The sequence below is a fragment of the Thermobia domestica genome, chromosome 2, assembly GCF_964235325.1.
Source record: "Thermobia domestica chromosome 2, izTheDome1.hap1.1, whole genome shotgun sequence".
Lineage (NCBI taxonomy): Eukaryota > Metazoa > Arthropoda > Insecta > Zygentoma > Lepismatidae > Thermobia > Thermobia domestica.
This window is the reverse complement of record NC_137455.1, coordinates 177,499,175-177,517,782: the sequence shown is the minus strand read 5'-3', so window position 1 is coordinate 177,517,782 and position 18,608 is coordinate 177,499,175. Positions and strand designations below refer to the sequence as shown.

Here is an 18,608-nt window from a genome sequence, read left to right as displayed (position 1 = left end):
TCAACTCGGCCATTTCGCTTTTAACAACTTTTGTTGAGTAAGCTGAGCAAGGTACAGAGGAACCTCAAAAAATCTTAAGCACTTACTCCAAAAAATGAGCATTTGCTCTCTTTTATTTATACCAAATCTAGAGCAGTTGCTCACCAGCAAAATACAATGAGGATTCGCTCACGAGTAGCTTGAGTAGAATTATTTTTATTTATACGAAACTGAGGATTTGCTCCGAATTTGTGAGTTTTAAGTACTCGCTCGCTTTTATTTATACGACCAATCTGTTAGGCCACTCATTTTTAGCCCAGTTCATTCATTGATATATCCACACACTTTTGCTTTGAGCAGCACCTGTTTCTTTAATGATTTATAAAAACTATTTACTTCTTTTACATACTGTTTAAAAACTTTAGAATTCCTTCTACATTCAACGGAAATCTAGAAAGAAAATCAGTCACGTAAACGTCTGTGATGTACATAATTTTGAAATAATTGTGAAAATAATACAAACATTGTAACACACTAAATGAAGTAATGCTAGAAAATCCCTAAACGCCAAAAGTCCAGGGCATTGGTTGGAAATCGGAGAGTATCTTGAAGGACCTCACATACTAAACATAAATTTATGGAACTTCTTTATCGCAAAGATAATATACTAGTCATCTTTCTCAAAATTTGGGCAGTTATGTTTCCGATGGTAGAATAGCCGATGCGCAGGACGCCGTCTTTGTAATTTACTGCCCACGTCATTTAAGAGGACCGATCTCATAAGGAGAAACATCTGTCATAATAAAAAGCTGCTTGTCCAGTTTAGAAGGATGTAAAGCTTCAGCTTTCTCTATAAGATTATCGATTGTTTGAAATTCTCGTTGATGATCTTCCGATCAGCACCATTTTCATTCTTTCTTAGACAGCTCAAAAAGTAAAGAAATTTCGGAATGCTGGTAAATGACGATTCTAGAAATTTAAATAATCTCTGTCTAACTTTGATGATATCATCCATAAATTTCTTCAATATTTGAGTAAAGCAATTGGGAGCGAAGGGTAGTCTTTATACCTAAAGAGATTTCACAGAGTATTTTAAAACTTTCGTGACATCTTTCACACTTACAGCTTTAAATAATCTTGTTTTAGGTCTAATACCTCATAGAAGGCCACACTGCTCAGCTTATTCAATAAAAATTTCAATTTTTGGTAAGGGGTAAGTTATTCTTTTAGCCACTAGAGTCATATACGTTTGAAATACATACAGAGACGACGGGAACCACTACTCTTACTAAACTAGTGTCGTAGCCCAACTTGTATAATCAACTTTTTCTGATACTTCTTGCTAACATAATAATTCCAATTCCTTTTTAAACTAATACCTGAAGCGTAAGACGTGTCATACGTTATCTAAAAAATTAGTATTACATTAGGCTTCATTGAAATTGATAACTCATAGTTGTTTATCGAACTTATTGAAACGCCTTTAAAAACTTTTCTCTATTTATCTCTAGTCCTCTACTACCTCCATCTGAAATTACTGACTCGTATTTACTCTTGGTTTCGTTTATAACGTAATTCTACCATCAAAGTAACAAGACAACTATCTACTATCTTCCCAAAAATAGGTACCGTAATATGACTATTTAAAATTACTGCTGATGGAAACTTCTTTGTTTGCCGTGATTTTACAGGTATATGTATTTTCTGTAGCACTACTATGTTTGAATCATCTGCAATCCTTCATTCTCCTTTATATTTCACGTTACTGTCTCTTTTAGCTCCGCTGTTCGAATATGAAAACGAAAGGTTTATTTTTGCTTATTACTTTAATAAGTTCAAGTATAATCTAAATATTATGAAAAATAGACTAGGTATGAACAAAGAAGAGTTTCTTGTATTCTGACTATTTATTTAGCATATTGCTTTCGGACATTGAACCATGGCATTCCATCAGTTATTTACTTCATGTTATTTATTTTAGTATAATATTTGCTCTTTATGTAAATATTCTATTGCTAGGTATCTACCGTCGATTTGAGATCAATGTAACTCGTACCGAGTATATTCTACGAAGTCTAAAACATTTCGGTGAATACCAGATCAGTATTGAAGCCTGCAGAGATCCTGATCCAGAAATGCTTGAGGGAGACAAATACCTTTGCAGTATACCAGTCATAATAACAGCAAGAACACTGAAACTGGGTATGTTCTAATTCATAATATACCGTTACGTTATACTACTTTTGCTGTATGGCTATATGATTGTGAAAATTAAAAGAATAATTTCAAAACCTACAAGAAAAATGAAGAAAAAGAAAAGAAAAACACATAATATACTGGTAAAATTATAAAAATAATTTCTAAACTTACAAAAAGTAAAGAAAATAGAAAAGAAAAAAATATAAAATACATTGGATAACCTATTAATGAGGTATACAGTTCGTACTAAATGTATAGATTTACGTAGTGTATTAGTTTTATTTTATTTTATTTTTATTTATTTATTTATTTATTTATTCTTATTTATATATTTTTATTTTTTATTTATTTATTTATTTATTTTTTGCGAGAATTGATTGCTGTTCGTGTTTTTCATAGTACTATGGGATACTCTCCCTACGAACAAGTTTACGCTAGTGGTAGAGCGTTAAATGTAATTGATCTATGTATAACAGTTGGCCATTTTAGAAAATAATACATTTACGATTTTAGGTTCTCAACTGTCGAAAGGTGATTTTTACTTCTTAGATTCTCTTAAGTTCTTATATCTCTGTTATTGATGATAATATTATTCTCTGTGCAGTAGTTTCCTTGTAGAGTTGGCATTTTATCAGCGTAACTTTTCTGATATTTTTGGAAAATTATGGTGTATGGATATCCATATCAAGAAAAATGAACCCAGGAAAGTATCTTACGAATTAGGACACCCAATGAACTCGGATGAAAAGTTGAGTACAAGAACTGTAAACTGGGTTACTGGTAACCCTAAAGAGAAAAGAACTATGGGAAGACGAGAGAATCTGTTAGCAAAAAGATGTTCTTTAGTTATTACTATAGCTGTTGAATGTTTCCTAGACTATTTATTTATTTTTATTCGAGATGTAGAGTGTTGTAGAAGATTAAAAGTGGTATTCATGGTCTCATAACTTCCCAATTTAATCTATATCTTGACAGATGGGAATATTATGGTGAATTGAAGATCATTATTTGTTTCCTATCTTATGTTGCATTACTCTTCTGCTTATTATTCAAAAAACAAATATTTGCTGCCTTCGTCCTTAAATATGTTTATGGATAAAACACTGTTTAATGCTTTCAATTTCCGAGTTCGACCGCCGCAAGTTTTGTTTAAAAAAGTAATTTCGTTTTTTTTAAAACTTATTTAAGGAGTAATGATTATGATGTACTTCCGTTTATGCGAATGGCTAGTACTACTTTTCTTGTGCGTCACCCTAAGAAGATACTTGAAAAGCATTGAGAGAAATATGGATATATCTCCAGTTGTTCCAAAATATGCGATGGCTTTTAAAGGGCGGACATATCATTCTACCAATTGCTGCAAATTTCTCTTGAGACCAATTCTTTAACTACGAGGTGGCAAATTCCGGTTGTGAAATTCTAAAATAAAGACTATGGGAGCCGAGTAGGAAATTGTAATCCCCTCAGTCTTCGCTGATACACCCAAACTTCTAAGGAGCCAACTTTCCCTGTAATGTCTAACTATTATTCTTTTTATACAGCTCTTGCGTTTAGATCACTTTTGTCACTATTAGTGTGATGGTGTGTTCCTTATTTAATTGTAATTGTGACTTTATTATTATTATTATTATTATTATTATTATTATTATTATTATTATTATTATTATTATTATTATTATTATTATTATTATTATTATTATTATTATTATTATTATTATTATCGAATGTGTTATAAGCTACTGTTTAATCTGAGCCTTTCGTGGATTGTATGGCTAGTTCGTTCTTCTTAATATATGATGAAATTAAACAAATGGTAATGTCGGTATAGAAATTACATTGCGAATTACGTCCAATACAAACACTGTTCTAAATATTATGTAACAAATACGCTGAAAGTAACCCTTAACGAATGTTAGAGGAAAGTATACATTAGTTACCTTCTTTACAAGAAACTTATTTTTTTCGATATGTTGAAGCAGCGTAATACAGAATTTCAATGTAATTACTGAATCTTTAACTATTGAAAAATAGTAAAAAATAACAACTTATGAACTGACATAAGATTAAAATATGCTAACACCATGGTATTCTTCCTTTAATTATTAAATTTTTCTTTTATATATAATTTATCATTAAAAATAACACTTTGTGTTGAGATATATATATATAAACGTGAGAAAGTAATGGTCACGTTTATACTAACAACTGCTGCTTCGACTGACTACTCTCGCTTGTACTTTAGTTGGTTAAATGTTTCTTCTACAATTATGGAACCTTTTGAGTCAATATTCTAGTAAGTTAAAGGAATTTGTTTGAGCTATGAATAAATGTGGTTTAGTAAATATTTTTGTTGCATCTCTTTTAACAAGTATGGATTTGTTAGACATAAAGTTTATTAACTAGTTGAATTCTTTGTTTACTAATTTGGCTTTGTACTATATCTTTGACAGATGAAGCTGATAATATAACTCTTACTTCTGATGATATAGAAGTATCAAATGAAACTCTAGGAAGTGTAAAAGTAAAATGGAAGAAGCCTAAAGATCCAAATGGTGTCATTGTAGCATATCATCTGGAATATAACCAACTCGATGTTGAAAATGTAAGTGGAATATGTAGTCTTCAGGAATTTATATAAGCAAAGAATGCTTTTACTTAGGATATTTAGAACTAGTTGAAGTGATATTTGTTCGTAAATATATTTTCTTCAACTCATAACATTAGGTAATGTGTTTATAGTAGTATGCACTAACCCTTGTACTCCTTGAACTATACGTTAACCGTTATGTCTTGAGGAACTGGTGACCTTATTCTTGCTCTGTGCAAGTTAAATAGTTATGTATATGTTAAATATTACTTAAAGTTGTTTGAACAATTTGGTTAGTTCACACGATAGTATGGTTGCATCACATATAGAGTATTGTGTCTTACAGAATAGAATTTTATATCCAGCATTAAAAAAAAGTCACTCAACTCACCTCAGTACACCTCCATGTGTGCCATAGGCAAACATCAAAACGGTACTCAACCTCTCTCGCGGTGTTGCTTAACATTTAAGGTGTCACGGATCCACAAGCATCGATAATTCTTTCGTAGATCATCCACATTTTGAACTTGGGTCTGAACACAAGCCTTCACGTATCCCCAAAAAAATAAATATTCATCAATGTTCAATGAGCTTTCTTTGTGATTTTCTGAGATATAACGCAGACAATAATAAATAATTTCCTCTGGGTAAATCTATACATATTGATTCAGAGATACATGGTTTGGATATTGATTCAAAGATTAATTGTATTTCATTTATCACCCAACATAATGTCACGAATATAATTGACATGTACACAAATATACAGGTATTTCAGTCCGTAAATAAAACGCATGGCTCTGCGTCATAAGTAAGATTGTTTATTTATGCACCGACTGCTGTTTTTCGTTTGATTCTCATTTTGGGAGAAAATTAGTTGAAAGCATAGAATAATGGAAAAATAACTTCGATAGTAAGACTACTTCTAAATGAATCTTGATTTAAAAAATGTATAAAGAAATACAGTATAAGAAATGTTAAGGAAAGTTTTTTTTTTTTTTTTTTTAATATGAAATATAATAGTGAGCTGTTATTTCGTTTTTCATTTATCATTGACGAGATCTATTAAGTGTCTAGAAGGATCTTCGTTTTGTAAATGATGACCTTCAAATTAAATCTTCATTGTGATGAAAAAATATGTAGTTGGATATTAAAAACAATAGAAAAGAAATAAATTTCTTAATAGTGATGAAATCATCAATATTAATATATATATACTTTATAGAGCTTTGAAAGAATGTTAGCTTGAGAAGTAAAAGAATATATTAATATGATGGATTATCACATAGACTGAATTTTTAGAATAACACGTAAATAATAGTTGGATGAGAAGGAATGAGCCCGTCTTGTCCTCTTTTTCATCCTTTAACATTTGTTTTCCTAAATTTCTGTTAATGTTGAAAAGAAATTATTTCAAAATCTTACTCTACATAGTTTTGAGAGGCAGTAATAAATAGTTAAGAAGCATATTACAGCGAATATTTATTTATGTGTTTATTTTCAGGCAAAAACAATTGCTGTATGCATAACTAGACTCCAGTTTGAAGAGCACAAGGAGAGCTATACCTTAAAGAAACTCCCTCCTGGCAACTACAGTTTGAGGTTGAAGGCAACGTCACTGGCTGGTGATGGATATTACAGTGAGGAAAAATATTTTGTAATATTGGTGAGTAACAGTAAATCTGATATATTAGGCTCATTTATATAATCGGTTTTGTAGTAAAAGTTATATCAGCTTATGTTCAGTTGTCTTGATGTACTAATAAATAATGGAAGGATCAACAGAAGGATTCTTTAGCTTTACTTATGTTATGTGTTCTAGTCTATGTTAAGGAGGTGATTGCCTTATGTATAGATAATATCTTAGGTATCTTAGGAACAGGTCTAGAGATTACGGATCTCACAGACTTTCGGTGAAATTATAAGTCAGAATGCTCCCCGTGCTTTTCATATTTAATTTCTAGCAAATGCAAAATGGAAAATAGATACTTTTTGAGCTCATGAATATAAGATAAATTATTAAGGCACCTAAATATAATAGAGGAAAACTACCTAATGATCCTCAATAATCAAACAATTTCCCCACATAAGTTGCAAGATTATTTACATTTGCCGAACTACAGACATCGTTAGTGACAACATTTTCTTAACAAGAAATAATAATAATAATAATAATAATAATAATAATAATAATAATAATAATAATAATAATAATAATAATAATAATAATAAAATAAAAAAATAAAAAAAAGCAAATTTCGTATTTATAAAACTTTATCATCTACCTTTTCTCCTAATCTCTTGTTTTCTTTTATTTATTTTACAAATATTTGTTCCCTTTCTATTCAGAGGAAGCCCTTTCTAATTCAGGGAAAACCTTTTGTACATGTGACTTGTGTCTAATTTTTATCCAAATTACTGGTAATTTATATTTAGCTCAAATTATTTGTTTTTGTGAAGGCTGTTTCAAACTCCTGTCTTTCAGTTGAAGATATAGATTTTTTAATTTAGTACACATATGTGACTTACGTACTTTGAAATCTATTATATAAAAATGAAAAGGACTTTGTCATCAAATGACGGGAAAATTTCAAAACCAATTGAGATGATTTTTTAGATATTGTTATTACCTACCTCCAACTGGATTCTTATCAAGTTACTTTAATTAAAATACATATCCTAAGACTTCTAATTCTTTTGTAACAGAAGTTAAACTTACATGCAACTTCTAGTTGATCTTCCATCAAATAAACTTGCTTTAGCTTGTTCTGACATTGTGAAGAGAAAAAGTTTAAAGAAATACATATTTTCATGATGAGTTTCATTAACTAACTAACTCTATGGCATATGGAACCTGGAGGTTCAATGCCACATTCATAAAAGGTCTCCATTAATCTCTGTACTTACCCAACTGGATGCAGTTTTTATTTTGTATTCATATTTCTGCGAAATCCATCTTAACATTAACTTATATCTGCCTCTAGGTTCTATTTCTTTGAATCTAAGAGTATTTTTCTGAATTGGTTTTCAGTTAAAATTTCAAAAGCATTCGTAGTTTCTTTCATTCTGGCTAGATGATCTGTCCGCCTGATCCCCCTAGACTCAATAGCCTAAATAGTGTGTGGTAAACGGTATAAATTATGCAGTTCCTTGTTATGAAGTCTCTGCCATTCGCCATTTCCATCTTTCTTGGATCTGTGTTAGGATTTTATTTTCAAATATTTTGTAAATGTCGTTAGACCATAAAAATGGATTTTAATCTCTTTTTGCATGTTTAACTTAAGCATTGTACCTAGGTCTAATCATAATTTTTCAAGTAAATTAAATGTGAATATATTTCAGTTGATTAGTACAGTTCGCTCTATTAGTATTTCTTATCTTGGTGTTGATAAAATATATTATTAATGTACTCTTTATAGTTCCTTCATCTGTTTCTTATTTCGCTTGTAGACCACCAAAAAAATTGTTAATCTTCAGTTGAAACAATCTACTTTGTGAAGTAAATGGTAAGGTCAGTCTGTCTTGCTTTTATAACTTTTTTATTGTTTCACAAGAAAACCCGATATCGACATGTTACCACACGAAAAGTAGACACTCGAATGACGCATACCTCAGAGTTTAAGGTTATACGATGGTGAGTTTAGTCAACATCACAACAAAATGTAAACAACAGAAATCTGGTCAATAGTTAAGGGTTAATTTAGTTTTTTTTTTTTTTTAATTGTTTTCTTCCAGTGAACCATAACTGTTATTTATTTTCATACCACTATTATACTATAAATATTCAAATACTCTTTAACACTTTCTCAGAATAGTAAAGTGAATTTGTATATCTAATCTCTGCTGTGTTATATAAGGATGAGTAACAAAAACATTCATTTTCAGGAGAGTCCGTCTAATACCTACACTGGGCTTACTGTGGCACTTCCTTTGACGTTGATTCTACTGATTGGAGTTGTTACTGGTGCTTTGTTCTACTGGAAGAGGAAACATGATTCCAGAGTTCGTAACAAGAAGTTGATTGCATCAGTAAATCCAGAGTATTTCAGTTCAGGTAAATGAGCCAAATATAATTTCAATTAATAAGATCTCAATGTTTTGGCGATTTTTCCTTTCCCTTCTTCTACTGTTTCAAGTTTCTTCTTCAATAATTTGCTTTTATGTAATATTTTAATAAGTTTTTTCCTTACTTTATCGCCACTTTTTAATCATGCAGTATTTGAACAAAACTACTGTGCAAAAGAGATGCAGTTAACTAATCGTAATAACACAAAGTCAAGTGATCAGTTAAAATAAAATATGGAGTTTTTTAATTAGAGTTGTCGAGTTATAAATAAAACAAACTTATAGTTAGCAGCAAGAACTGCGTTGACGCAGTCAATAAGGCGTCTATCTAGGATTCGAGCGGCTCAGGTTCGATCACTGGTGGGGATGGGATTTATTCTTTTGTTCTACCCTCGTACAAATACATCTTAGAAATTCATCGTCTCTGTTAAATAAAGAGGCAGCTCTGTGGTCGCAAAGTTAAGTGCCTTACCAATTGATATAAAAATAATAATTAATGAATACAATTAATTATAGAAATTTATTCCCGTATGGGAATGAAGAACGACCGAACAAAAATTTAGTTATTTAATATGGAGTCTGCAACCCTCACTGATATTTATGAAAGATTTGGTAACAGCGTAAGTCTTGATGTTTGATTTTGCCCTCTGTTCTCGTATTCTGGCATGGCTTTTTCTCGCGTCAGCGTACTTCACGGAACAGTTCTTTATAAATGCCTACCCTTATGTACACACTTTTAACGTAATTAAAAACAAAAAAGTGTTATCTACGTACCTCCTTGCTGTTGGCAGGCGAGGAGAGGAGGAAGGTTGAGAGTGAAGCCTCTCAGTTCTGTGCTGATTTTTGATTGCTCCACACAATGGCATGCATACAAAGTCAGAGACAAATATATAAATATTAGACTTGTAATTCAAAGTAATAATTATAAAATACGAATAAGTAGAGAACTGTCAATTGTCAAATCATGTAGGGTAGGTTTCAGGCGACGAATACTCACATAGGGTTCAGTAAATTCGGTTCTCACTAGACTTGTGGAAATGTATGTATGTTTTGCAGCTTCCTCGTAGATCAATGCTTCTTCCACACAGGATATCCAGTAGGAGATGTGATTTAGATTCTACGTTAAGCAGTAGGTCTGCGTCTTGGTATTGAGAATGAATAATCGACTGAAATTTCATTTGCTTTAGAAATGATAGAAGTCGAATGTATGCTTGGATTTCATTGCAGCATAAAGCATTATCTTGCTCCTATTTTACAAGTTAATAAATATGATAAATATATGAAAAATGAAGCCAGTTAATTTTTCATCGTTACTGAGGTTGTATTTGTTTTAAATCGCAGTACTAATAATTATATATGTCAATGGATATGTAACCAAATAATTTTTGCAAAATCGATTGAGAAATTCAAATTGAAGAAATAGTTTAGCAGTGTTAATAACACCACGAATAGCTTGAATTCTTCGTGCTAAGTACAATTATGTAAAATTAAGTTCAATAAATCTCTATGTGAGACATATACTAGACACTGTATATGATTATGAAGTAGTAAATTTATTGTATTTTTCCTATATTGTTTGTATCTCCCACCAGAATTTAAAGAATGCCTGAAAACTGAAAAATTACTAGAGAGCCTAAAGCTGCAGATTAATTTTGTGTTTTATGGGGGGGCGGGGGTGCAAAGCGGGTTTTGCCGCCATTCCCAATGTTGCTTGTTTATTATAAAACTCTTGAGCAAGGGTGCACGGACGCTGATGTTTGAGACATCTTTCCAACAGGCCAGAGATGTAGAATTCATTAGACAGGCAATAGGATTTTTCACAGGAAACGGAAACGGAATAAATGAATTCTAATTCTCGTTCCTTTTCCTGATAAAAACATAGATATGTTCTTTCGTTATGACTTGAATCCTTGTTCATATGGATCCTCGCCTGGTTCGCGTTCGCACTATCAATTGTAGGGACCGATTCGAAAGATATGTATGTTAATGAACTCCTGGAAGTATTTTGCATTCATTTTTACGTTTTCATCAACCTTGCGTATCAGCAAGTTCCCCACATCACTGAATCCCTAACAACCATGAACCCACGCAGGAAACTTTACCGACACTGGTGAACAAAGTTGCAGTGACCCTTGCCATCCTTGTTACAGTATGTAAGCGCGCAAATATGACCACTAACAGTAATAGGATGTATGCTTCATCTTTTGTGACGTCTGGTTGCCATTTGAACCACGTTAGATACTTTTCATACAGTTTCCTGTAGTTCGTTTTGCAATGTAACGCAGAAGCAGATGGTGTATGTGAGTCTTACGGACGAACCTGAGCCGGAACTCATCACGAATTTGCTGTGTTCATAGTTGAGGGAAGATACAAAATTCAACCACTTACCCATCGCATGTTGAGCAGTGAATATTTTTTAGCACGTCAATCAGCAGATGTCCTGCAACACTACCGGTGTAGCTTTGCTTGGAGCCCTTTTCCTTGTTACAGTATGTAAGCGCGCAAATATGACCACTAACAGTAATAGGATGTATGCTTCATCTTTTGTGACGTCTGGTTGCCATTTGAACCACGTTAGATACTTTTCATACAGTTTCCTGTAGTTCGTTTTGCAATGTAACGCAGAAGCAGATGGTGTATGTGAGTCTTACGGACGAACCTGAGCCGGAACTCATCACGAATTTGCTGTGTTCATAGTTGAGGGAAGATACAAAATTCAACCACTTACCCATCGCATGTTGAGCAGTGAATTTTTTTTTAGCACGTCAATCAGCAGATGTCCTGCAACACTACCGGTGTAACTTTGCTTGGAGCCCTTTTCCTTGTGCTTTTTGTGGACGCTTTTTGCCACGAGCTTCTGTTTTATGTGACGAGTCACAATAACTTTCGCAGTAATCACCCTCAGTGCAAATTAATTCTCATGACATTGTCTCATTTTAGGTCGTAGGAAAAACGAGCATGGGAATGGGCCATGACGTACTGGATCCTTCCAGTAACGGTTTAATTTAGGAGTCATTTGAAGATACTTACCCACCTACGACTTCAAACACACTACTCTTACAACAACAGACGTGTCATCTTCCATATGGCATCGGCGTTCCTAGTTCGGTCCGATATAAACCTTCTGTGTGTATTCTGTATGTAAAATTACTCTCGCAAAATTGAAAGCATGTAAAAGTAAATTAGTACAAGTATTTAGTTTATGTCGATTTTTTCTTTAATTTGTTTAGTGTATGTCCCAGATGAATGGGAAGTCTCAAGAAAGAAGATCGAACTGATTCGTGAGTTGGGTCAAGGTTCTTTTGGTATGGTGTATGAAGGAATAGCAAAGGATATTAAAGAAGGACAACCTGAAATACGTTGTGCAGTCAAAACTGTGAACGAACAAGCTTCGGATCGGGATCGCATTGAATTTCTTAATGAGGCTTCTGTAATGAAGTAAGTAGTTTTGAAATGCAATCATTAAAGTTTGTTAGAAGTACAATTATTGTTAAATAATATTGATACCAATTAAAGTAAAATTTGTATAATTAATAAATTCATATTGATTTTATTACACGAAAGATGATATAAAAGGGAAACTTAAATTACTTTACAACCATTCTATGAGTATGATTCAGGAAAAGCAAGTCGACTTAATAGATTATAATGGCTCACTTTCGAGTGCTAATCAATCTATTTTAAGTAAGTAAAGCAACGACACATCTTAGAGTGATACGCATAATTATCAATCACACATCATGATAAAGAACATGTACAGGAATAGTACGATCAGAAGTGCGCAAAAGTGTCCTAACGGTACAGTTGGTACTATTTGAGTTCCCATTTCTATTGTTTGGAAGCACGAAATATTTTCAGATAACCTATTTTAGAAACAAATTTAACTAGTGATGAGGAAATATGTATTCTCTGTCGGAATGTTTTCAGAACTTAAAATTAATTCTTATAATGCAGTTTAAATAAACAAAATACATACAACCAAAGTACACTTGATATCAAACAGGAATAATTTGTGATACTATATCTTCGATCTGCGTATCTATCCCTTTTTTAATTTCGGAAGTTTCTAAATCTAAAAATTTCTTACTGCTTTAATTCTGAAATTCTTTCGCTAAATATTTCATCAGATAGGAAGTAGAAAAATAGAATAAAATGGAAAAAAAAAATAATAAAGATATCACTTTACCTAAAATATCTAAAAGAATGTATATCCGTAGGCAATTGCGATACGAAACTCGCACCATCATTGATGCTACGAGTAGTAAGCTACACTGCTCAACAAACTACATTGTGAAGAGTTATATCAGGACCTTGAAAGAGAAAGGGCAAATCCTGAAATCGGGGTGTTGGGAAATCAAGCTGAAAGTTTTGCAGATACATTAAGATACCAAGGGCGAATCTTTGTTTATCTTGAAACTGTGAGATTACTAAGGGCACACCAGGGCAAAACACGATATATATGTGTTGTCCAGACCTGTCTTATGTGAGGGGGGGAAAAAGTAGATTTTTCGAGTTCGCCCTTAATCTTCCAAGCTCCTGATATTTCGTAGTCTGTGATGTCTATTTACAAGAATCAAGAAATTAGTTTCTGTTTGATGATGTTATATATTTTATATATTTTCTCTTCTTACTACTTGAGTTCAGTCTTAGAAGCAAATGCTTTGTCAGCATATTAAACACTTACACACAGTGAACATCCCATTTACGGTCCAGGATTTTCATAATCAAAAGTGATCAATAGTTGAATAAACTGAAAAAATGAATATTTTCGATATCATTTGCTTTATGGATTTAATCAAGTTGCCAAGGCCGCTGAATTTGTTCCAGAGATTCATACTGTATGTGTAAAGAAGCGATACCTCAAAGTTTTCACGCTTCAAAAATGGGAATTTTGACGTCAAGGACACACTAGTCGACCAATTGAGTTCGATGAAGTAGAGTTGAATCACTTTCTCCACGGTAATCCACCTCGAATGACCAGATTATTGGAGGAACAGATGGATTCTGATTTTTTTTTTTAAATTTGTTTATGCTATGGTGAACCATCCTCATTCAATGGGCAAGATTCAGAAGTTCGGCGTTTTGGGTGCTACACATTTTGAACGAAAACAACAAAAATCAACGCTCTACAATCGCCACAGGCTTTGTTCGCTTGACATTGCTTAACATATGGTCCCAAACTTTTTTTTTTTTTTTATCGTTTTATCACTGGCGATGTGAAATGGTGCCACTTGTCAATATGAAGGAGCGAGAGAAATTGCTCATCCCCGACAAACAAGCGACTCCGGGGACAAAATTTTATGTGTGGTGACTTAGGAAGGCATAATTCTTTAAGAACTGCTTGAGTGCAATCACACATTGAATGTGGAGCTATATGTTCAACAATTGCATCGATCCGACGAAATAATTAAGAAAGATGAAAAGAAAAAGACAGAATAAGCGAAATGGTGTTCTTCTTCAACACGGCAACGCACGTCCTCACGTCGTCAAATAACTGCGATTCTTGAAGTCGAATGGAAAGTGTTGCCTCTTCCTCCATACTTTCCAGACTTGGCACCATCTGACTTCCATATCTTTTGATACTTTACGCGGTATATCGTTTAATAATGATGTGAGATTAGGACTGGATTGGATTATTTCTTTGAGCCAAGACCGGGAGATTTGTTTCGCCGAGGCTTATAAAACCTACTGGATGATGAGAGTATGTAAACAACAATGCAGAGTGTATTATTTGATTTATTATAAAAAAAAAGAAAGAAAGAAAGAAAAAAAAACGTTCGTGAATCATTCCTTAACCCAATATCTTAAATTTGCTTTCGTTGAACACTTACGTACTAATGGAAGAAGACAAGAGGGACGTGACCTATGTGCATTTGGTTTGTATGTGAAATACTGGAAAAATAATTAAGAAATATTGACGTAATATATTCTATTATTTCAGAGCCTTTAAGACTCACCATGTCTTACAGCTGCTTGGTGTAGTATCTCAGGGACAACCAACTTTGGTTATAATGGAGTTAATGTCGAATGGAGATTTAAAATCCTATTTGCGTTCTCATCGACCAGAAGCAGCTGAAGGCAGCACTGGAAAACAACCTCCAACGTTAAAGGTAAATGTGATAGAAGTTACATTATTTTATTTCTTGTATAATTGAAATAGTGCATCCCTAGTTCTTTTTTCGTATGGTCCTTTTTGTTAGTTTAATGTTAATTATATGGATTAAATTTTGCAATTGTTTGCTTATCTTATTTACAGGACATCATTTAAAAAAAAAAAAAAGAAGTTAGTTTTTAAGCAAGTATACCGAGAGAGCTTATATGTTTCAACGTGTAAAAGGAAAAATATAACAATAAGAAAAAGAATTAAAATGATTTTGTGCCAGTGTTGCATGTATGAAATGCAATGAAACAAAGTAACTAATATAGATCCAAGGGAATTAGTTATAGAGAACGCACACCACCATCAGTTGAGCTATATTATATGTTTGTGACACAAAGAAGACGTCTATGCCGTTATAAAATCATAAGTAAAATACTGTTTAGTATATTTAAGATGTGAAATACACGGAGGTGACAATTGTATTTATTCAGTTTGTAGATGCTATAGAATTCAATTTTGAATTATAATATATGCCAAAGTAAGACATTAACTAAACTAAACTAAGCTCCTAGCGCAACAGCCCTTATGGGGCTAGAGCCTAACAACCGGCTTGTGACATTCATGCCTTTGAAGTGATGTGTGATAAGCATGTTGGCTCCCCTTGCCGTTAATGCTGCCTTTCTAGACCAAAACTCGTACTTCTTTTTATCAAGTAGCTCCCCAATTGTCCTCACTACGCCGGATGGCCGCCACCATATGGTGAGTACAAATGATCACCCAACTTTCTTCTGGCCAGACTTGGCATAACTTTATTTCGCTGATCTCAGGAGAATTGGTTAAAGCGTTGGTATCAAAGTTCATTGTTGAACGAAAAATCATCATACGAAAATCATTATGTATTTAATTACGTTGAAGATTTGCATGTGGAATGAACTTGCAGTCAAATACGATATGTAGAACATATTATGTGGACAAGTGAAAGCTGATCTTGCCAGCAACAAGTGTTTAAAAGATAAGAAAATTTCAGAAGAAAACTATTGTACCGTATGTTAGATTACCACCTCCATGGTTTTAAGTATCTGAAAGTGGAAAATGATCGGTTGAAATCAATTATTAATTTTAATCAGTTGAATGATGGTTTTGGTTTATATATATATATATATATATATATACTAATTCAACGTGTTTCCACAGTTGATAACGGCGAAATTCACCTACAAGACACATATACATTTTTGACTTGAATGTGCAAAGCACTGGAGATGTTTAAATAGCCATTGAAAATCGAAACTGTATTCTTTTAGTGTTGACAGTAAAAGATATCAGATATCATCTTTGGTTTTACAGAAAATATCCAGTCTAACGTAAGTGACAATTTACGTACTATCTGTAACATATGGTTATATTTTCGTGGTACCTACATATGCAGTAGCAAATTAAATAGGTGGCGAACTTATAGGTTTCACCATGGGCGTCTCTGGCATGTTAAAATTGGGAAGAACGGGAACAACTAGAATGCTAGTAGACCCCAACTAAAGTTATGTCAAAATTACGAGTAAACTGGAATCTACTTTACTAATGGCATCCGCTCTTTCTATCTTTAGCAACACAATTCATCATAATTTTCTTCCATCATTGGTAGACTACTTGCCGAAAAGAAAAATTAAGTTTATATATAATATGGTCCTTAAGTAATTTCTTCACCTTCATTCCTACCGGTGAATTCCTGCTCAGTGTTCTTAAATGCATTTACAGCAGTGTAGTTTTATAGTCCTCATATTTTTCGATTTTTTAGCTAACAAAATCTTAACCCTGAAAAAAGTATTACGATGACGCTTGATTTGATTGCGAATTTCGAATTTTTGATTTTCATTCTTCTTCTGTATTCTTAATAAATTCAAAAGGTATATTTTCTATCTTTTTGTTCTTCATTTCGCTGTATGTTTTTGAACTTGTCCAATGAATCATTCTCTATTACTTCGTTTTCCGTTTGAATGTCTAAAATATACAGTTTATTCTTGCTGTCATCCGGCTCCTCAATGTATTCTTTCCATCTTTCTCAAATTCAGTTCGGTCATTAAACACTCATTTCTATCTTTAGTTTCTATATTGTCATAGTAGTTGTCCCTTGCTGCCCTTCTACAGTATTCGCATGAAATTTACTCTCATATATAATATTCAAATTTCTCTATCTTTTTAAATTCTTCTTGTCACCTTCGCTTCTATTGTATATTTCCCTGTCTTTGTAGATTTCCCTTCTTAATTCGCAGATAAACTTTCTATACATCATTTCCTTCCCTTGTCCAGTCTCCCTTTGTCATGGAAACCATTGAAAAAATTGTGTGCCTGCAGCCGAGACCATTTTAACTAACCAAGATTCGTAAATTAAAAAAAAAAAAAATCATTCTTTGAAAGTGACACACGTCAGCCGGACATTCTAATCACATTAACCTAATGTTTAAGAACAGACATAACTTTAATTTGTTCAGCCTATGTTTTTACTTCTTCCATATAGATCTAAATACTTTCAGCATTGATTCATTTATCTCGTACTCAAAATATTTGGGGGGACGCGTCCCCCCTGTCCCCCGCCAGAGACGCCCGTGGGCTTTACTGCACAGTCTGAGTTGATTTTATTTGTATGTAAGTCATTTTAAAAAATATTTATGCAATTTAATGTCTTACTGTGTAATGTATCTTATTTATTTTTATTAGCGAATTTTGCGAATGGCAATTGAAGTTGCAGATGGTATGGCATATCTATCAGCCAAGAAATTCGTGCACAGAGATTTGGCAGCAAGGAACTGTATGGTGGCAGAAGATTTAACAGTGAAAATTGGTGATTTTGGAATGACACGAGATATTTACGAGACTGACTATTACAGAAAAGGTATTCTCCTTAATAAACAATTACAGTCCTCTAGTGCATAGACTTCTAATATAAATTTGAACTCAACATACATAAATATATTTGATTAACAAACAGTATATTGCTTGGCAATCATCTTCTTTATTAGATGGTTTGTTTTCATACTTTTAAAAGTAGATGTACTATGATACTTATTCTATAAAACTTTTTGTTAGATATCAAATTGAAATACCATTTAATTGTAATTAAATTTTATAACTTACGTAATACTGTAGTTAATTATTACCTATAGTACTGTATTATTTCAGTATCGCCATATCTCTTGTTTAATTGATTCTTCTGTTTTTCTGTATACCGTAGAGCAGGGTAGCCAAATGGCAATCCGTTGGCTGGATCCGGCCGATGATTTGTAAAAATGTATGATTTATTCCTTTTTTTCTTTTTAACTTTATGAGTAACAGGAAGAGTGTAGCTGACCATCATATTTAATAATATGCATGAATTGAAACTTGACTTCTATCTGTGAAAATATTTTCTTTAATCTCTTGATTACCGAGCCCGTTTTATAAGGTAAAACCTTTGGTATTGAGCCGAATTTTAGAAAAATGCCGATTTCATCGAGTTACTTCTTTAAACGACTGTGGCTTAGGCCCTAATTGGCCTAGATATATAAAACAAAACACAGGATACACAGAATAATAATAAGCATTAGCATTATTATGAACAATCTGTCGTCTCAAGGCGGAAAGGGGACTGAAAATGGACCCAAATATGGATTTGAGCCGCAGTACATGATAAATTGCTCGTCA

At 32.8% G+C, this 18,608-nt stretch overlaps 1 protein-coding gene across 2 annotated transcripts in view; it reads left to right on the top strand.

Moving 5' to 3' along the window:
- Positions 1 to 18,608, top strand: part of LOC145677526 (insulin-like peptide receptor) — a 495,629-nt gene that overhangs the window by 458,877 nt on the left and 18,144 nt on the right. For both annotated transcript variants that reach the window (XM_081747998.1, XM_081748005.1), the window contains 7 exons: positions 1,999 to 2,181; positions 4,629 to 4,780; positions 6,270 to 6,431; positions 8,651 to 8,819; positions 12,061 to 12,268; positions 14,772 to 14,940; positions 17,646 to 17,820. In XM_081747998.1, the coding sequence (XP_081604124.1) occupies positions 1,999 to 2,181; positions 4,629 to 4,780; positions 6,270 to 6,431; positions 8,651 to 8,819; positions 12,061 to 12,268; positions 14,772 to 14,940; positions 17,646 to 17,820 (1,218 nt within the window). The remainder of the gene's footprint in view (positions 1 to 1,998; positions 2,182 to 4,628; positions 4,781 to 6,269; positions 6,432 to 8,650; positions 8,820 to 12,060; positions 12,269 to 14,771; positions 14,941 to 17,645; positions 17,821 to 18,608) is intronic.